Below are 21,646 nucleotides of genomic sequence, written 5' to 3'. Positions count from 1 at the left end.
AAAAATAAAGAAGCTAAAGACTAAAGAGATAAAAGGATTTGCTCAATGTCATGCAATAATTTGCATGTCCTAGTTGAGACTTTTGTGAAGAGTGAGCCCTAAGAGAGGTGATATATAAAATTTACAGGCCTCTAGTGGGTTTCTGAAGGTTATGTAATGAATACGAAATCCCCCGAAGAAATTTCATAGGAGAGTTGGTTACCTGGTCTGTGATATTCATACACAGTGAAAGTAGCGGGACTCACAAATCCAACTTGAAAAATTTCAGCTATCCGAAACCGAATACAAAGGAAGTCATTGGAAGGAATCTGGCAAATTCAAGGTTTAAGAAAATTATGGGAGAGAAGAGACTCATAATATTTTAGCTTGTAAATTTTGAATAGTAATTGTAAATAAAGAATGGTGGGAGGTAGAACTTACTGAATCCAATTGTGCAATAACATGTCCATCTTTGATTTGGTAATCGGTTAACAGTTGATCCACCCTTTCCACAAGCTAAGGAAAGAAAGAGAAAAGTTTGAATTTAATATTGTGATCTTTTTGTTTAAATATATTCACCCAATGATGAGATATTAGATCATGGGGATGTAAGCCACTATTCAAAGAAGGTGAAGAGCAGCTCCCCAGCTTGAAAAGTTGGAACATGTTATCACACACACTCAGTTTTCATGCCACGCAAGTATATGCGCTTGCATTTCACTTTGAAAAATCAAAACTTGAGATTTTTGGTTTGGAAGGAAGATTCTGAGTGATTTGATGAAAGTGACACATTAAAATAAATGGAAATAGCTTTGTCTATAAAATATTGCAGCAAAGAAAACCAAGCATTTGTAATGATATTTAAAAGAAAACATTTACATCATTTAAGTCTTCCAGGTTTGCACTGATTCCAGTAGGCAAAGAGATATCCATCACTGCATGGGAGGACCCAGATGATGATTCTTCCTTACTGGGTTTGTAGCTGAAATAGAGATTAGAAAATGGAGTAAATAAATGGATAATATTATTTAAGAAAAGGCCCTATTCCTTGGTAGGCTTTAATTTTCGAAGTTGGGTCTCCGTTTTTTTTGCCTCTTTACAATATATGCATTGAAATCTCTGAATTTTAGAGTTTCAGGAGACCTTTTAGTCATCTCTGCTCTTTATTCGCTTGACCAATAATCTCAGTAGACCATCATTTTGGAGCTGAAAGAGATCATAAAAATCGTTCAGTTCAAGCTCTTAATTAACTGGTTGAGGAAACTGAGGATGAGAATAAAGCACTTATTGAAAGTCACATTACTAGTTCAACTCAGAGCTACATAAGTCTCTTGATTCTCATTCTAGTTCTTTTGCTAACAGTATATTCAAGGAAGAAAATTAGTTGTATATTGGAAAGAGACTCATTAAGCATGTTCAGGAAAAGACTAGAAGGAAATACACTAAAATATTAGCAGCCACTTTCTTTAGATGGTGAGATTATAAGTGATTATCTTGTTTCTTTTCCATGCTTTTCTCTATTTTCTAGATTTTCCATAATAGATACTTTATTTTTAAAAATATGTTTTAAGGACTATCATTTATCTAGGAGTTGTGCTTGAGGAGAAGCTAAGGAATAAAGCAAAGAGGGTGAAATGGGAGATTTGGTGGTTTTTTTCATTTGTTTCTGGTAAGAGAGAAAGGATAGTGAAACGGAGATTCAGGAAACTTGGGTTTTATTCCAGTTCTTCTTAGAGAGTTCCACAAATTATTTTCCCCTTTTAGAGCTCATTTTCTTATTTATAAAATTAACTGTGAAAAAGTATAAAGTTGTGTTTAAATTTATATTTATAATTCCAAGCCTTCATTTTGAGTGACAGAGGCTTCATGTCACCATTAAGCAGATTAGAAAACTTAAAAAGGGACAAGTTGGTGGGTCAGGGCCTAAGAACAGGGGCTCGGTGAGTGTGGTCCTAGCTTCATCTCAAAATGCTTCAGAGGCAGCTGGACATTTGAGAGTGAAGCTTGGAAGAACAGTCAGGATTAAATGAAGAAACTAAAAAAACAAGCTCATAGGGGAAAAATGAATTGATCTTACCTAAAGAAATAAATATTAGTGAAATGGGAAGTATTATTTGAATTAGTGAGTCGGCAAAGGCTCTCTTTTCCCCAATCATACTTTATAGAGCATATATAGAGCAGACCTTATTCAAAGTTTTAGGTGTAATATTTATCATAATAATTTAAAATATTATAAAATTCCTGGCTTATAAAAATTTAACTCCTTTCTTCACCAGATTAACAATTTAGAACAGAATATAAAGCAACTTGGAACTGTAATCTGACATCTGGACATTTCCCTAATTGAACGGGTGAGTGTCCCCAGAAGCAGAGAACTCTTGCTCACAGATGCAAATACTCTGTCAACAGGAGGGAAAAGGGCCTCCTGAGTGGAAAGTGTCTATGAAAAGTTGCTGGAGCCTTGATGACTGGTTGCCATGGTGACTGTTTCAACTACAGAACAGAAACCTTCCTTTCAAGAAGTCCTTTGCCTGCTGCCAAAGGCAGCACTCTTTCCCAAAGGCATTTTGTTTGAGAGGAGAGAAATAAAATCCTTTTTCCTTTTCTTATGAATCCAACAGAGATGTTTTAAAAAGCTAAATACACAAAAGAGATCCTCTGAACACAGAAATTGTGTGCTGGCATTTTTAAAATCAAGAATGAGAATATTTGAAGGCAAAGAATTTCTCACATGAATAAGTACTACACAGTTACTTTTGTAATTTTTCCAACCTAACTTCAGCATCCCAGAGCCAAAAGCATATTCCACCTGGCTTTTTTGAACTTTCTGTCCCCAATTTGTAAAAACCCAAGGATAGAATATTCAACATTACATCTCTATTTGCTTTCTTTTGTGTATTAATGATCTAGAATTAGACCTCCTGTCAATGAAATCAAATGAATGAGTTTTTGATGAGAGTCTTCTTATGTACAGAAGAGTCGTGAAACATTAGAACTAAAAGACATTTTGAGATCAGATTGTCCAAAATCCTTGCTTTAGAGAAGAGGCCTAGAGAAGGAAGCTGATTGGCTGAAGGTCACTTGAGTGCTTCATGGCAGAGGCTGCCCCACAGGTGTCCAACTCCACTATCAGAGAGCCCTTCTTATGCCCACTCCAGGTGTCTCCTTGTAGGGTCGTGAACACTGATTTTAGCTCTGCCCAGGACAAGTTTGCTCATACTTCCCTGGGACAAGTGTTATGGATTTAAAGACAACTGTGATCATACCTTTTCCCCCAGAAGAGAGAGTAGGAATGGCAGTTAGGAAGAAGAAATCTGCCTGGGAAAGGGTGACCTTAATGGAGAGAACATCAGGGAATTAAGGAAGGGTGTGTGAAGGGGAACAGATTGCAGAAATTGGCCAAGGAAGGAAGGAAGGATTGCTGTGAAAAAGTCCTGAGAGTGACTGGGCTGGGACCATGAACAAAGCTGGGAAATGGCTGGGAAATAGCTGGGAAGGAGGATGTGAGAAACAATGTGTTGTTCCTGAGGTTACCGGTCTCAGATTACACTGATTAAAGGAGGTAGTTTAGACACTAGACTAGGTGTCAGAGTCTGGGGCTTGAGGCCTTAGCTCTGCCTCTAACTTTGTGACAACTCGGCTTGTTACTTTACCTTTTCAGGTCTCAGTTCCTTTGTTTCTAAAATAAGGGGGTTACTGTACCATCCCTAAAGTCCTTTTCAGCTCTAATCTATGACACAACTCTATGGGATTTCTTAATTATCCATTTTGAGTGCTCTGACATCAAGTGTGATTATAAGTAAAAACAGCAACATACCAACCACAGAAATCACTGTTATTGAGAATAGGAGGAGTTAAGGAAACAGAACATAACAGAAGGTACCAAGTGGGGATGGAGAGGAGAGGGAAGAAGCCTGTGTTCTTGTCCTGGCTCTGCCAGTGATTCACTCTGAGATCGCTAAGAAATATATACATATTTTCAAAACCCTATATTTTCATAAACATATTAGAATTTTGGGGGTGGTAAGCAGAACAATGGCCCCCAAAGATGTCCATGTCCTGATCTCCTGAGCTTGTGAATCTGTTACCTTACATAGCAAAAGGCACTTGCAGATGTGACTACGATAAAGATCTTGAAATAGGAAGATTATTTTGAATTATCTGAGTGACCCCAATGTAATCACAAGGGTCTTTATAAAGTAAAGAAGCAGGAGAGTCAGAGAAGGAGATGTGATGATGGAAGCAGGCGGCAGAGTCAGTGAGAGAGACTGGAAGATGTTGCACTGCTGGCTTTGAAGATGGAGGCAAGGGCCAAAAGCCAAAGAATGCAGGGGACCTCTAGGATCTGGAGGAGGCAAAGATTCTCCCGTAGAGCCTCCGAAAGAAATGTACCCTGATGACACTTTGATTTTAGGACTTCTAAACTCCAGAACTGTAAAATAACAAGTTTGAGTTGTTTTAAGTATTAAATTTGTTTAAGTTATTACTTAGCAGCAATAGAAAATGACTACAGTGGTCAATTTAGGCCTCTGGAGTTGGTTTGCAGAGGATGCAGCATCAGTGGTTCTCAACCCTCGCTACCATTAGAATTACCTCTGGAGGTGAGGCTGGAATTTTGAAAGTGCTAAAAGCTCTCCAGTTGACCTAGTCGAAGCCTGAGTTGAGAACCACTGGCTGATACTGGCCAGAGATTCTGCTGGGCAAATGTGATCTTTCTAAGTAAGAGAGTAGGAGCTGCTTATGAGAGAATCTTTTTAGTTCTTTCTTTTCCTGATACTCATATCACATCTCTAGCTTTTTAAAAGACAGGAGAAAATTAATATTATGGTGTTTGAATTAGAAGAAAGCTAAAAACAAGAGGGAAGCTACAAATGAGCCAAAACAAAGCTCTTCTGGATAGTCAGTAGCTATTTAAGAATACTTGTTATGTTCTCCATTTTAAAAAGTGAACAGCTTTGCATCTTCTGGCCATGTTAAAATTCAAAAAAGATATAAATAATATAATAGCAAAAGTGAGACCTTGAAGTCTACACTCCCCTCTGTGGAAATTGCTCACCTGGCACACGCTACTATGCGCTTGTATTCCGTATCACTGTAGCTGGATGCTAGGACACACAACGAACAAACAAGCACACAAACGAGAAGAAGAGTAAGTCATTTTTAAATGTTTTAGAAACTGTCAGAACAGAACCATTAATGAGCAGGTCTCTGAACACACTTAAAAATTATTTGTGGTTTGGCAGTTGTCACTTTTGGTGATTTTAATGAAAATTCATGGCTACTGACAGTACTGGTGAGTCTTTAAATCATTAGAACAATTCACTGCTCTCAAAGAACTTATAATTTAAGGAAGGAGTCATTTAAGGTAAATACGTGTCAGTAACATGTTTGGGGGAGGTTGTAGGGAGGAAGAGCAGATGCCTGGATTCACTGGAATATTTGCAGTAGGAACAGGCCTCTGAGAAGCCACCAGGGCAGAGGAGCAGCACTCACCCTGCCCCTGGGGCCATGGTTAGAGGAGGACTGGAGTGTGCGTGTGGACTCGCTTTTGGACTGGGAGGAAACAACCCACCTACCAGAGAGGCATGTGAAGGCCACAGGTAGAAAATAAAAACAGCACATGAATAAAAGCCCATGAGTACCGGAGAGACCAAGTTAAAGATGGAGGCAGAGAAATGTACGTCTGTCAGAACCCTTGGAATACAGAAAAGGTAACGGGTGGAATCCAACAGGGTGATAGGGAAATTCGGGGTCTTAGAATGGGACACTGATGCAAAAGTAACAGAAACTTAAGGTTCCGAATCAGACCATTCTGGTGCTTTACAACTAGTTACATTATTTAAAAGTAAACTTGTTAGTCAGAAGGATTTCTTGATCGATAGTGCATACCTTTAGCTTAGTTATTAAGTCACTCAATATTGGTTTTCAACTATTATTAAAGAGTTGCCTCTATTACAAGAAATGGCAATAATGCTTACTCTGGTATAAGAATTTGATTAAGAAATTTTGATTTTCGAGCAAACACATTTTTCTAACAGGTGAAGTTTTCTGACATTCTTTATGCTTAGCCAAAATTACAGCGTAAACTAGGCTGTCTTACCTTCAACTTCCTGGGCTTCGATTTTCAGATGAAAGTTGCAAACTTCCTCAGAGATACTAATTTTGTGAACCACAGTAGCTATCTACATTGAGAAAAGTAAATAAGATTTTATTTAAAACGGGAAAGTAGAAAAGGTATTACAGCAGTAATGCTGCCGCAGATGGGATGCTTGAAGTATCATTTTCAAAATCCAGTGCAAATGCCGTACATTCAAAACCAATTTTCCCAGCAGCTGGACTTTGGGCAAACTCCACAACATGAAACATAACTGAACAGCCCAAAGTAAGCAAAAACTGACCCTTAGTTAGACAGTACCTTGGTCCAAATTCCATGTAGTTGAATCTGAGCACCTCACTCTACGGGAAAGTTCCTAAGATTCTCGTCGTTGAGTGTGTACCCTCTAATTTTACACACACCACCACAAGACAGTGTAGTTTTCTCCCAGCCCAACACCTCCCTGGTAAACAACAAATTATGGGTATGTATGGATGTGATAGGGGTGCTGCCAGAAATAGGTATACTGAGAGCAACTAGAAGTGACAGAAAAGTGGACAATCCATCCTACGTATCTTTTAATGTATTTTATAATCAGTCTTTGAAGGAATAAATGTGCTAAAAAGAGCATAATTAAAATCATCCACAGAATGTTAATTTATGCTCAGAACACATGGTTCATTTTATTTAAGCCATTTAGCTGCAAGTTTTTCTAAGCTCTCTATGTATGTCCATTCAGTCTATAGCTAAAATAAAATAAACCTTAGCTCTTACATACATACATCTATGCCCAATAATGCTGGATGAATGAGATGTGACTATGTTACTAATCAGAGAATACATGTATCTATGTGTGTGCATGTGTACACACATGTCATATGTATATAACCATAAAATCACATATATACATATATAATTAAGTTACATATGTAATTTCCACAAATATACAGACTATATACATATAAGGTTTAAAAATAGCCATTTTCAAAAAGAATTTGTGTGGACAGCTACCAGGATAGCTAGAAAGAATTAGATAAATGAATCCCACTTTGGTCATAGTTACCAAAGCCCAGATTTCTGTAACTTTGTGGCAAAGTCCCTACTTTTTTAATGTTATGTGGCACAAGCAGACACAACTCCCAATTAAGTTGCTTTCAATAAAATACTTACATGCACTGTAGCCAAGCCACTGCTATATCCAGTACTGACAACAAGGTCATCACTGAGAGATGCCTGGAAAGGTGGATGGAGAAACCATGCTTTGTTTTATTATTTTATAGGGAGGGAAGGAGAGAGCAATGAAAAGAGTGGGCTGACACTTGCCGGCCTCTGTTCTCAGAGCTCTTGTGAGATTAAATGGATAAAACATTGAAGATCCTATGCACATAGTAGGCAGTAAAAAAATACCGGAATTTTCTTTCCCTTCTACATGTTAAATAAGATATCTGAAATCTCCTAAGTAAACCAGCAAAACCAACATGTCAGAAGTCACTTTTGGTTACGTCTTCATTCATATATGGTTATGGTAAACTGGATCATCATTTCTTTTCCTTTTGCCAACTACTTCAGTGCCTAGCGTGGGTATCAGCATCCTATGTGCCACAGGAGATCCTTTTCATTAGCAAGTATAGGAAACCTCAGTGTAACTCTAAAGCGAGTGCGATCTATCTTTGCCCCTCCCACCTTCTGCTCTGCACCTCTTCCACCTCCTAATGGCTTGTTTTCTCTGCTTGCACTGGTCTCTGTTTATCGAACTGGTGGCACCCCACCCAAACGCCTTAGCACCTCATCAAAGCCTGCCAAACTCTTAGGTGCAGTTGCCCTTCTTTTCACTCTGCTAGGAGGAGAGTGAATGCATGAACTGAGTTAATTCTCCCTTCCAGAGAAAATCCATCATACAAGTGCTCTCTAATTTGCAGAAAGCATGAGAGAGATCATTTTGAGCAAGAGGCCTAACAAGTTGGTTCTTCTCTTACTCCTAGGTTGCAGCCTACTCTTCCCCTGGTACACTAGAGCAAAAGGGATTTGGTATGCATGAAAGGTTGTCCCTTCCCCCAAATTTTACTAAATGTCGGTTAACAGGCCAACTTTCTTGTTCTCCCTGATGGAATACAGCAATATTTACTAGAAAGCCAGTACATCGGGATACTGTATGAGAGAAGGGTTCTGTGGACGAATAAGTGACAAATAAGTTTGTCAAACGTACACTCCACTCTGCCTATTGTCCAATCTTCCCTAGAGTTATCCCACTTAGTAACATACATGTTAAAGACAAGGGAATCCAGCACTAAAGAATTTGTTTAATGTCATTTAAACTACAGTTTCCCACCAAACATTTTTTTGTGTAACACATTTCAGGAAATGCTGGAGTAGAGAATTCCAAACTATATAAAAACAATCTGGGTTTCACATGAAGGCAGCATCATGAGCTGAGGTTTAAATTATTTTAAGATGACAAGAGACCCCTTACAGGATCACTCCTGTAAGAGAAGAATGACTCCAGCTACCTCAAATGGTGGTCTTCCACGCTTTTTAGGTCAAAGATCCTCTTTAGAGCTTAGACCCTTGACTCAGAATATGAATGTCTGGAGAACTCTAAATGCTCCCAAAGGACAGGAGACATGTTTCCGAACTGGGGGCCACAAACACAAAGGCCCAGGCACAAAGCAAACATAAAAGTGCATCTACATATGTCACATGACTGGTAGGCACTGTGACAAATTGCAGAGCGAATGCTACTACCAGCACCCTATTGCCAGATCTTTGGTTTTTCAAGAGGATTTGGGAATTGGGTTTTTAACATCTCTGAATTTTTAAATGTTAGAATATGTCTATGTCTGTATCTACATCTATATTTATATCCATCCATCTCTCTGTTATACACACACACACACACACACACACACACACACTCTAGATCACTAGTTTGCAATTTTTACAGTAAATTTTATTTCCCATGCCTATTTACTTTCAGAAACATGGATTTGGGGAGAATATGAACAATAAGAACTATGTTCAGTGATTTGTCCATTTAAATATACCTTAAAATAATCCAATAATCTTAAAATAACGTTCAGCACCTGTACACTATTACTGATATGGAACTTAAGTTTTTCCACCTGTCCTTTCCTTTAGGAAATTCTCATAGGCCATCAAGATTTTTATTTTTAAAAACCCAGTAGTAGCAAAGGACATGGGACAAGTTGCTGGGGAACCTAGAGGTCAATTCCAATTTGGCCACAGTCTGCATGTGCGACCGGACCAGGTGGAACCACCAGCAGACTCCCAAATGTGTCTTCTCTCTCATCCTACTGCCTTACCTTTGTGCTCGCTGTCTTTCAAGTCTGGAATGTTCTTCCTTTTCTTCCTTTTTGTTTACCTGGCTAAATCCTCTAATTCTTCCAGATTTAACCCGCCCACCTGGACATCTTTGACAAACTCTTCCCACCTCTCAGCCTGGCTCAGGAGGCCCCTCTCTGTCTTTTTATGTATTTATCAAAGCTCTTATTTTTCATTGTCTGTTAAATAACTGTCTCCCCCACACCTACCCCATATACACACAGGTTCTTTGTGCTTTACTTTTGAATTCGCAGTGCCCAGGACATAGCAGGCACACCTGCTAGGACACAGTAGGCACTCATTACATGTTTAAGTAGTAAATAGATACATTTGTAAAATAAGTGTGGAACAGATGATTTCAAAGGTCCCATCAAATTATAAAATATTATAAAACATCTTTCATTTACCTCTACTGGCCTCCCAAGGAAATTCGTCTCTGTTATCTTATATTGGTAGAGGTTGCCTTTACGCTTGTAAGAAACATTGATATCCATATTCAAGTGAAGTTGTTTAATCAGGAGTGAATATTCTGTCAGGCCCTCGATGGCATTAATTGTATCCTATTAACAATTGGCAAGGCACAAAAATAAGTTTAGCTTGTTTATATGCTCTCTGTTTACAAATACCCTTCCTTATGAATAGGTGGGGATGAAACTCCACATCAACTGGAGACGAAACTCCAGCTGGCTGAGTAAAACTGGTTAAGGGCCCTCCTGTGGAGGTGGAAGGAAGTTCTCTCCCTCAACGATTAGGATGCTGTTCTTAGCAGGGACAGGAAGGACATGTGGCTTCATGTCCGGGTTCTCCATAATCCTGAGCATGTGACCTCAGGCTAGTCACTCTTTGCAGAATGACCCTAACTCCTTGCATGACTATCTCCTTCTCATCCTTAGGTTTCAGCTTGAATATCCCCACAGCGAGGCCATAAACAAGCTCCCCCCTTTCCCTTGTTTAAGGTTCCCCTCTGCCCTTTAGAGCGATCACCTCAATTTGTAATACTTTTATGTATAGTTTCTTGTTGACCTTCCCCACTGTCATATAAGAGTCATGGGGGCAAGTAGTATATCTTTCCTTGAATCCATTACATTTCATAGGTAGCTATTCAACAAGTATTTGTTGAAGGAATAAATAAATGAACTTAATTTTTCTGGCTTGTCTTTCTCATCTATAAAATCAAGAAATGGGACCACATCAGAGATGTCAAATACATGGCTACCCCATCTGCTCATGTCCTTTGCAGCCAATACTAATCAATAGGTCACTATTTCCTACTAAGGCTATAGATTTACCCAAGATGAAATCCTTTGACCTCTAAGGATAAGATAATCACTAAAGTAATCCTGAAGGACCCTCACCTCTAAATTTTATGTACATTTTCACATGCTCTGTCATGTCCAAACAACCAGGAACAGGGAAGATATTAACATCTGAACTAAAGTTGAATATAGATGTATATTATACAACTACATAAAATATACAATATTCAAATGAGTTTACATTGGTATTTCTCTCACTTTTTATTTGTTTTGGGGGAAAGAACCTCAGTACGTTTGTCTACATGGCAGCCACTGTCTACTATATAGGATGTGACATACTTGTTGATAACCTTACTAGCCCTTCATGGTCACTAAGAATCATGAAGGAAGTGCTGGAATTAGAGTTAGATGAACTGTGTTTTGATTTTGGCTTGGCCACTAACTCCCTGAACGAACGTCCCAGGGCTGACTTGCCCCTCCATATAAGGTGGGTGTCAATGCAGGTAGCCTCTGAGAGTCCTTCAATTTCACCCATTTTCTTCCTATCTAAGGCATGCCAGAATGAATGTGGAATATGTGGTGAGTGAGGCAGCAAAAATGTTTTCGGGAGGATAAAACAAGGCAAAGAAACATTACCTGAGTCGAATAAAAGCCACCTCCATATCTCTGCTCTTCAGATAGCCATTTAATGATCGGGTTAACATAATTTATCTCTTTCAAGTTTAGAAAGGTGAGCAAAGCATAGGCAGTGGTTTCCACCATATGTGCTGTACCAGTGTTAGGTGCAGGGCTATCATTCTGTTGATCATCTTTCCAAAAACGATAAACTGGTCGACTACCTGAACATCAACAAACCACATTGATAAATATGAGTAAAAATGTGAATTTAACATAGCAATTCTAGCAGGATTCTAGTAGTTTCTTCTGGTAGTGGCCTTCTGGTTTCCGGCAGTCTCTTATTCTTTTGTAAAAAGAACTTCCTCAAGGTGATCAATACAAAACAAGATTCCTTATTACAGTGCTACTTGTTTTTATTTAAAAAGGTTAACATGGGAAGCCCACCTCTTTGGTAGCAGAGGATGGTTCTGAGACTCAATTTCCAATGTGGGAAGGGCTTCCCCTCACAACACACCTGCAGGGTGTCTGGGAATTCAACTTAATTCTGACACTCTGATGCCAGAGATAGCATCAGATTCCACAGGTTAAGGGTTCAGTCCTACAAGACTATGCCAAGCCCCGGCCTACTTCAAATGCCAGTCTCAAATTCTGGTTGTACTTCTGACTAATGGTTTATAAATCAAAAGTTCCGAAGACCCCTTCCTCGGGTTTTATTAATTTGCTTAAGTAGCTTACAGAACTCAGAAAAACATTTTACTTACTAGATCACTGGTTTATTATAAAAGGATATAACTCAGGAAGAGCCAGATGGAAGAAATGCCCAGAGTAAAGCATGGGGAAAGGGCACGGAGTTTCCTTGCCCTCTCTGGTTGTGTCACTCTGCCTCTCTCCCCAAATCTCCACATTTTCACCAACCTGGAGGCTCCCAGAATCTGGTCCTTTTGGGATTTTACAAAGGCTTCATTACATAATCATAATAGACTAAATCATTGGTCATTGGTGATTGATTCAGCCTCCAGCTCCTCTCCCCTTCCTGGGAGTTAGTGGGGGACAGGTACTAAAAGTTTCAACCCTCTAATCATATGGTTGGTTCCCTGGCAACTAGCCCCCATCCTTAGGTTGCCTAAGGGCTTTCCAAAAGTCACCTCATTAATAAAAGACACCTTTATTGCTCTCAACACTTAGGAAATTCCAAGGGTTGGGGGAGCTGTGAGTCAGGAACCATAGACGAAGACCAAATGCATATGAGGAATATAGTTAGTTATCTAAATATACATTTGTATAAATATTTAGTATTTATATAAACATTAAATATATTTATTAAAAAAATTTTTTTATAAAACACAATATCGCACTGCATGTACTAGGGAGAAATAGTATAGTAGAGCGGAAAGTACAAGAAACTGGGAATTAGTATACTCAGGTTCTCGTCTGTACTACTAACTGACCATGTCACTTGAACAAGCTCTTTAGTTCTATGGGACTCAGTTTCCTAATACTTTAAGTGTAGTTAGTATGTTCTACCTTGCAGTGAAACTCAAGTGAGATACTAAATGTAAACATTTTTATAAACCAGAAAGCACCATGCACATATAAAGGGCTTATTATTATTATTAACACTATAAGATAAATTGGAGAACTTTTTTCCTTGACAGAAAAAATATACATCCCAGAAATTGTGAGATCACATCCAAAGCTTTATTTCAGCCTTTTATTATCTGCTTCCAATTTAAAGCACTAAAGATAATTTCCCACATGCAGCACTTTTCATAAAATAGGATCTCAATTATATTTGTTTGTTATTGTTCTAGAAATTTAAACCTGCCATCTCAAATCCTTTTTCAAACAAATTATTTGAAAAGTACAGTAAAGCATATTTGGAAATCATTTTTGAAAATTGGTAGAAATTTTGATGTGTCAGTTTAAAATTCAGGATTCCATTATTTGCATGATTTTGAACAAGATATTTTCCCTCCCTTTCAAATTTGCTGTATTTAAATGAAAGATCTGGTTATTAAAGATACTTCCAGCTCAAACTTTATTTGAATTAATTCATTTTCTAGCTCTTAAATTCTATGATTTTATGACCCATAAAATACTCAAGATATTTCTTTCGTGTTAGTACAAGTGTAATATAAGTGGTTTTGAGATATATGTTAAGATTCAGTCATTTTAAAATAATGACAGAAGTCAAATTTTGTAGATGGTTATAAACTATCTACAAAAGATTTATTAAATTTTTGGAAAACGCCAAGAGAGAGCTCAGAAGTGCCCAACCATGCTCGTGCTGGTATAGGCATATTGGCCAATGACTACTGCTAGTCTCTATTTTTCTATTCTTGACTTATTGGAAGAAGTATGTTTATTCTTCAAAATGAAATTTACACCTTTATAGCCAAGCTTGTACAATATGAGCCAAGTCATGCACTCCTCTGTGAAAAATCCTCCAATGCCTTCCCTTCTTACTTGAAATGGAAGTTAAAGGTCTAGGACTCCTACTGGCCCTCACAGCACTTTTATGTGAATGAGACACAGGTGCCCCTTCTTCTGGGTGGAAGCAGGCCCAAACCATGGCACATAGCTGAGGAAGGGAAGCACTGGCTGGATTTCAGTCTCAATTCACTGGCTTGCTTGAGTGCTTTGTACATTGTGTAACTGTATACAGGAGTCTTGTAGAGCTCCTATAATGATCTCCAAAGCCCTACTTGACTCTTTCCTTCTCTGGCCTCATTTTCTATCTCTCATCTCACTCTTCTCCAACCGTCCTGGCCTTCCTGACATTCTTGGAGAACCAGCCATGCTCCTGCCTCAGGCATTTGCACGTGCTTTTTCTCTACTAGGAGCGCCCTTCTAGATAGCCGCCAGGTTGCTTCCTCACCTTCTTCAGCTTTCAACTCAAATACCATCTTCTCAGTGAGGCTTAAACCAGACTACCCTGTCAAAAATTGCAACCCCACCACCTCTCTCTTTCTCTTTTCCCTCCTTTATTGTTTTTCATATTAGTCATCACAAACCTATTCGCTATACGCAATGTTTTACTTTATTGTGTTTGTTTCTCCTAAATTAGACTGTGAGTTTCATGGGGGCCTGGATTTTTTTCTTATTTCTTTATCCCCAGAGCCTCGAACAGTGCCTGGTACATAGGAAGTACGCAATACATATTCGTTGGATTTAGGGATGAATAAATATGTGCTGAGTGAATAAATAAATGAAGGCAGCACTCATTACGTTGTATTGTGATGGTTTATTCCTTGAAGGCAGTGATTGTGTCTTACTCAACTTTGCATGCCACCACCCACTTCCCAGAATTAGCAGACTCTATATGCTTAGTAAATGTTTGCTGAAAAATGTATGGAAACAGTCATACCTTTAACTGAAGCTTCCTTCTTCAGGGCTGAGACAATGGAATGAAACCGTGGGTGAGATTTATCTCCCAGAGAAAGAGCGTAAGCGACAATGGCCAGGGTAAAGGTGCTCTGGGCTGGGAGAGTATTTTCAAGCAGAAAGGTGTCAGCTTTAGTTAGAGCTGTATCGATTTTCTGGAAAACAAAGGCAGAAGATACCTAAGGTTCTTTGTCAAGCATCAACCTACCATCTAATGTGAACTAACCCGAGGGGCACTATCCTAAAGTAGACAAAATAAAAGGTGGAAAGAGAAAGAACCTTATGGAAATGGATGGTGTCTCGCTGAAGCAAATCCTTCCAGGAGAATGAGCAGAGCGTAATCCCAGAAGTGAAAACGAGATTGTCCAGTCAGGCCAAGCCTTTTGCCCCTAAATTTCTCATCTCCCTCTAGAGGTTTTCTCCTTTAGTTTCTGCTTCCCATGTCAGACCTAGCCTCTAGGAAGAAGCACTAAGCATAGACACAGCTTTCATTATTCCTGAGCTTAGCTGAAATTCTCTTGCCCACAAATCAGAAGTAAAAGAGACATGTCGTTCAAATAGCTGAGACAGATTCATATTTTCAAAGGAATTTTACTAAATAAAATCATAAATAACGGAAAAAGAGCCAAGCTGCCAAAGCACTTTTTGATTCTTATTCCTAGAAAAAATAGTCTCAATTATTTTGTCCTGAGATAACTAAAACAGTTATTTTGGATAAGTGGTTAGGAGAAAGTTTGATGCAATGCTGCTCACATATCATCTGGCGCCTTCTCTTACTCATGTACTGCTAAGTGCCAACTGGTCCCTTAGGGCCCTGGAAACTGGTCCTCATTGGTCATTTTGTCTTGTTAAGTATAAATAACAATTCTCTTAAAATAAACAAAAAACATTATTTTGTTTTGTGGTTAAAGTCCTACAAATCTCCTTGGGTTTTTCCATCTCTGTTCTATATGCTGGTTTGAAGGACGTGTCTAATTTACTTCTGATTTGTAGGCAGGAGTATTTAACCTAAGCTCATGCACCTGTTGCATCTCAGATCAGAGTATCATCTCCGTTACCTCCTGGAATTTTTAATGATGATTCACTTAACATGAATCCTCTCCTTTCTCTCCTCAGCTTCCAAGCAAATGAGACAGCACAACCCAAAGAAGCGAACATGCTATCACGTATCCTCAGTAGTTCCATAAATTAGAGCGCCTCAACTATAGATAAGAGTCATACACATATTGTAAGATGTGGCACAGATAAGAGAAGGAAGCTAGGGGTGCTAGGTCGTTCTCTCATCACAGTCAGAAGTTATCAGTTCTAGTCCCGGCTCTATAATTCAGTAGTCTGTGAAACTGAACAATTAAATTCACCTGTTTTACAGGCCTCAGTTTTTTCTCAATTGTCAACAAATGGGTTGGATTAGGTGGTTACCAAAATCTATTATAATTCTGAAATCCTTTGATTCTGGAATTACAGTTATTTTCCCCCACCTCCCAGTATGTGGTATAGAAATAGATGATGAGCATTGGAGAAAGGAAACTCTTACTTACCAACAGGGGGCAAATATCAAAAGCCTTTCTAATTCCAATCACAGCAAAGGCTGTAAGATATAAGGCGTTCTCTTGGGCTTCAGCAGGCAAGTTACCCTGAAAATAAGCAAGATTTATAAAGGAGAGTGAAATGGTGTCTTTAAAGGGAAATGATATGGTTCTGATATTCCTTGTGAGCTTAATATCCCTCTCTCTTCATGCATTCCAGTTGGAGTGCTTGCTATTTCTCAGTAAGCTCTGAGTCTTTCTGACTTCAGGCCTTCATGTGCCCTTCTCGCCCTCACCCTGAAGCTCTGTTTCATATCTCTTCACCACATTCATATTCTCCCCCTCCTTCAAGACCTTGTTAAAATGTCCAAAGCACTATTCTGCTACTGTTCTCCCGTATTTTTTCCTCTTAATGCAACCCTTATAAGACATGCCATGAAGTGACCTCTAGTTACTTCTCCAGTTTTATTTTGTGCCACTCACCCCCAGCTGTTATGGTCCCAGATCTTTGAAAGAACCATCCTCTCTCTACTTCAAAAATACCAGTGCTGTTGGCTCCACTTGGAACACTCTTTCTGACTCCTTCCTTTCTAGCTCCCAGGAGCCTGGTCAACTCATTTTTTTCAACTCCTCCAATCTTGGTAAAATCCCCTACTTTCAATGAAATCATATTTCCCTTTTTTAAACATGTATTACACACTTGAAATTATCTACTCAATGTCTGACTTCTCTGCTAGATCATAAGCTCTGTGGCCTCAGTGACCACATCTGCTTTATTCACTGTTGTGTTTTTACCATGTAGCACTTAGTATACATTCGATTAATATTTATTGAACAAATGAATGAATACATGCACTTATATCTTAATTAGAGTTGCTAGTATTTTTACCCTACTTTCCCCACCAGTGTGTGAGCTCCTTTGTAGCAGGGATACTGTCCGGCGCACCCTTCCCACTCTTCCTCCCCCATGCTGCACAAAATAAGGCCTTGCATGTATTAGGTGCTCAGTGAATGGCTGTTGAATAAATGTAGATAGATAGATGAATGGGTGGATATCTTAAGAAAAAAATTGTTATAGTATTTTACTTTTCAAATAGTACTTAAATGATATCAGTTGCCCCATTTCTTGTGGGAGTCCTAATCTGCTATTATTCCGACAGAGGACAATTATGAGACCCCTGTTAGCCAGGGAGCCACTTGTAGCTGACATGGAAGGGATTGGATTGGGGTAGGCAAAACAGCAACAACAATAAATCTTGAATCTTAAAAAAGCATTCTAAGGAATAGAACATACTGCAGCAATATCTTGGAGAGATACTGAAATTACTTTATTATGAAAACATATCTCAAGGACTGGGCCACATACTGTTTTTAGGCACTTTCAGACCTGCTACCTTGTTCAATCCTCACAACATCCTATAAACGAGGGAACTGGCATTCTCTCCATGTTATGCATTAGGGACCAGAGACTCAGAGGAGCAATGAAGTGGCTCGTTCAGGGCTCAGATTAGTGGTTCCACTGTGCATTATTTTCCCTCCGTCATGGATCATAGATAGCCCTGTCTCTGGCTTGCCAAACTTACCACGAGAAACACAAACAGGGAAAGGGAAAGAGGTCTGTCTACTATTTGCTCAGCACAGTGCTAGGCATATTTCATGTCAGGAAGGGGATATATTTTGATTTTGGCCACTTCTCTGATGATGGGAGATGGTGACAGAAATGGGGTTGATGGAGGCTCAGAGCTTATCCTGCCTCTATGGGCTGAATTGTGTTCCCTCAAAATTTGCATGTTGACCCCCCAATACCTCAGAATATGACTGTATTTGAGATTTGGCCTTTAAAGAGGCAATTAAGTTAAAATGAGGTTTTAAGGTAGGTCCTACTTCAATCTGACTCTTGTCCTCATAAGAGGAGATTAGGACACACAAAAGGTAACCACGAGTAAATGAGCACAGAAAATTGACCATGGGAAGAGACAGCAAGAGAACATCCATGTGCAAACCACAGAGAGAGGCCTCAGGGGAAACCAACCCTGCAGGCACCTTGATCTTAGACTTCCAGCCTCCACAGCTGTGAGAAATAAACTGTTGTTTGGGGGGTGAAAAAAAAGCGTATCTCAAATAACACTGTGTTGTACTTTGCAATAAATTGGCCCCAATCTCTCTTTCTAATAGAGTACAGATAGGGTTCCTTCTATCTTTTGTGACAACACACTGCAGCCTTGACCTGTAAGATGGCTCTGAACTTCAGGTACAGATTCCATACTAAGGTTACATTGACAGATTAGTGGTTCTGAGATTCCCTACCACTTGCTCCCTGTGAACCATCAATGCCTGTTCTACAAGATGTCTAAGATACCACTTATCTAACTTTTATACTGGATGGTCTGAAGAGCAGTATGGGCAGAACTTTCAAGTTCTTTGCCTGTATGTGAGAAGAGTTTCTTGCAGGATTACATAGATTTTTTTCCCTCTCTTCTCATCCTCCTAAAATAAGATGAGAATGAAACTAAAAATTTTTAAATGAAACTATTGTTAATCTGTACATTTGGTTTCCTTACCCGTAATTTCAGTGGTTGATAATTGGAATTTTCCTTGAAAGATCCATTTGGTTGTTGACAATGCTCAATCAGCCATGCTAAAGAATTACAAATTGAATTTTGGCTCTGAGATACATATTTATGTACTTGGCCCAGTACTCTTAAAGCAAAAGCTGTAAACCTTTAAGACAAAATCAAATAAATAAACATTAGATGTTGAATCCCTTTTGGCTTTCAATTTACAGTGTGTTTTGCTTAGCTCGTATGTGTTTATTCTTTAAAAGAAGATAACATTTTAAAACATTCAATTCCAAAGTAAGTTATCACCCTTTTACAAGAGAAGGCAAGATTTTAGGAAGATCTCTAAAAATGTTCAGTCAATAAATGTGAACCACGCATCTTCTGTAATTGTGACATAGTCAGTTCACACAAAAGCTAAAAACTGATGCCTGATGATTAAAAATGGAACTCCCTTCCATAACATCTATGGGAGAGTTTATCAGCGTCCCCTGGAGCCATGCTATTGATGCAAGACTCATCACCTCACAAGGAAGCTTTCATTATCATAATTACTTAGTCAAAAAGCAATTTCAGGCTCTACTAATGTCTCTCAAAGACTATCAGAGAGGATCTAATTCAAAAGCCTCACAATGCCTCTTGAACCATCATCATTCCTTTCCTCAAGTTCACTCACCCACACAGTGGCCCTAGAGCTGCCCATTCTTCAGCTCCTCAGATGGCTTTGAGACTCAGGCCACTTGACTTTCTCCCTCATTTTAAAATTTTGTTTTCATTTTCCTTCTTTTTAAAATGAATGATTTATTATTATTATTATTATTATTATTATTATTATTATTATTTACTTTCTGTCTCTTTCCTGTATTTCTCAAAAAACCATTTTTTTGCAAGTATTCAGGTACTGGCCATTTTATTCTATGTATGTTTCTCTCAAGGAACTCGTGGCGTCGGGTCTAGGACAGTACATGAGCGCTTCTATGTTTCTAGATGAACACCATCCACCCAGAACTCTTGAGAGGTTTACTGAGAGGCATTTCTCATGAGGATTTCTGTTCTCCGGGCATTTAGTTGCCAGCTTCTGTTGCAGTGGTTTCCAGTCTGGATCCACACCCACCCCCTGCATCCTGGTTGTTACCTTCTAGTTGATATGCTCCAGGGGTCTTAAAATGTGCCATCCACACATGGTTAGACCCACTTCTAAGGTATAATCTGTGAGATTTGGTGACTGATCGGATATAAAGACAAAAAGAAAGGGAGGAGTCAACCTTGGTCAGCAGGGACGAAGTACAGAATATTGCTGTGCACTGATTAAGGAAACACAGAGACGAAAGAATGAGATTGGCATGGATTGTGTTTGAAGGGCCTTTGGCTCCCAGACCCCAGAAATGTGAATCTGGAGCTTAAGAAAGTTAGGCCTTGAGAGATTGATTAGGGCATCGTCTGCGTAGATGTTATGGAAGTCATAGGCAAAGGTAAGATTGCACAAGGAAAGATTACAAAAAATAAGAGGGTCAAAGATGAAATTCTGGAGACTCTCAATAGTTAAAGAGCATAATCTAAAAGTCAATTATTCTATATTATAAACTCTTTAAAAGTGTTTCATATAGTAAAACCTATAAAAATATGGCATACTGTGTTTTTATTAAATATTTTGTCAAAGCATGATAGTATTTTTCGAAAATAGATTGTCATGAGGATTTTATTAATTCAGCCTGTCTCAAACCATCAGAATTATGGAAGTTATTATGCCTCATAAAATAAGTGCTTATTGAGCACCTACTATGTGCTAAGTATGTACCAAGTGCTAAATATACTTAGAACTGCCCACGTAGAACTTATATTCTAGTGTATAGATAGACAATAAGCACGATCAGAACGAATGTTAGTGATACATTCTAACGAGAAAAGGAAAATTGGGGAGAAATATATAAAGTCTTGAGATGGGAATGGGGTACAATTTTAGATAGAATGATTAGCAGAGGCCTCATTGAGAAGGAAACTTAAGGGTAAAGACCTGAGGGAGCCATATTGATGCTTGAGAGGGAGCATTCCTGACAGAAGAAACAGTCAATGCAAACGCCCTGAGGAAGAAGCAGGGCTGGCAAGTTTAAGGAACAGAAAGGAGGCCAGTGAGGCTCGAGTGGAATGAAAGAGAGTAGTAGCGGATACAGTCGGAGAGGTGAGGTGGGGCCAGACCATGGAGTGCCTTGTAGATTACAGTAAGAACTTTGCTTTTTACCCTGGTAAGATGGGAAGCTCCTGAGTGATTTTGAATAGCTGACCTAACTTACATTTTAACAGCGTCATTCCAGATGCTATTTTGAGTACAGACTGAGATGGGGCCAGGGCTGAAGCTGAAAGACCAGACAAAGGAGGCTAGCTGCAATAATCCAGGTGAGAGATGAGAATGGCTTGGACCAGGATAGTGCAGTGGAGTTGGTGAGAAGTAATCGAATTCAGGATATATTTTGAATGTGCAGCTAAAAGTATTTGCTCGATCAGATGTGGCTTGTCAGAGAAAGAGGGCAGTGAAGGACAACTAGGCTTTTAGCCTGAACAACTAAACAAGTAAAGTTTTCATTATGGCTTATTCTTTAGCAATTAACCAGCTACTATATAAAATGCAAGTCAAAATCTTCTACTTACCAAGTGCTAGCATGTCCGCCTTTCCACATGCTATAAGAATAGTCATCATTTTTGTAGGACATGATGCTCGTCAGCCCTAAAAGATACCGGAAAGAGAACACAGTGCTTCACTGACCTCCATTTCTACTCAGAGTGCTTTTATTAGCCCCTGGGAGTGGTAAACTTCCTTTGGTGTTGGGCAGCAAGCATATGCTCTGTGGCCAACATTAAACTTCTCAAAGGAAGTATATGAATCATTTGAATTGG

At 39.0% G+C, this 21,646-nt stretch overlaps 1 protein-coding gene across 1 annotated transcript in view; it reads right to left on the bottom strand.

Moving 5' to 3' along the window:
- C5 (complement C5) overlaps positions 1–21,646 on the bottom strand; it is a 73,781-nt gene that overhangs the window by 7,171 nt on the left and 44,964 nt on the right. Inside the window, exons 25-36 of the mRNA XM_016155932.2 lie at positions 21,401–21,476; positions 18,758–18,917; positions 16,209–16,304; positions 14,654–14,825; positions 11,305–11,507; positions 9,820–9,972; positions 7,244–7,306; positions 6,080–6,161; positions 5,036–5,084; positions 859–961; positions 421–495; positions 203–308 (exon numbers count right to left, since the gene is read on the bottom strand). Coding sequence (XP_016011418.2) covers positions 203–308; positions 421–495; positions 859–961; positions 5,036–5,084; positions 6,080–6,161; positions 7,244–7,306; positions 9,820–9,972; positions 11,305–11,507; positions 14,654–14,825; positions 16,209–16,304; positions 18,758–18,917; positions 21,401–21,476 — 1,338 coding nt within the window. The remainder of the gene's footprint in view (positions 1–202; positions 309–420; positions 496–858; positions 962–5,035; positions 5,085–6,079; positions 6,162–7,243; positions 7,307–9,819; positions 9,973–11,304; positions 11,508–14,653; positions 14,826–16,208; positions 16,305–18,757; positions 18,918–21,400; positions 21,477–21,646) is intronic.

The sequence above is a fragment of the Rousettus aegyptiacus genome, unplaced genomic scaffold (assembly GCF_014176215.1).
Source record: "Rousettus aegyptiacus isolate mRouAeg1 unplaced genomic scaffold, mRouAeg1.p scaffold_m13_p_3, whole genome shotgun sequence".
Taxonomy (NCBI): Eukaryota; Metazoa; Chordata; class Mammalia; order Chiroptera; family Pteropodidae; genus Rousettus; species Rousettus aegyptiacus.
Note: the sequence above shows the minus strand (reverse complement) of the source record. Positions and strands in the feature narration are given on the sequence as shown.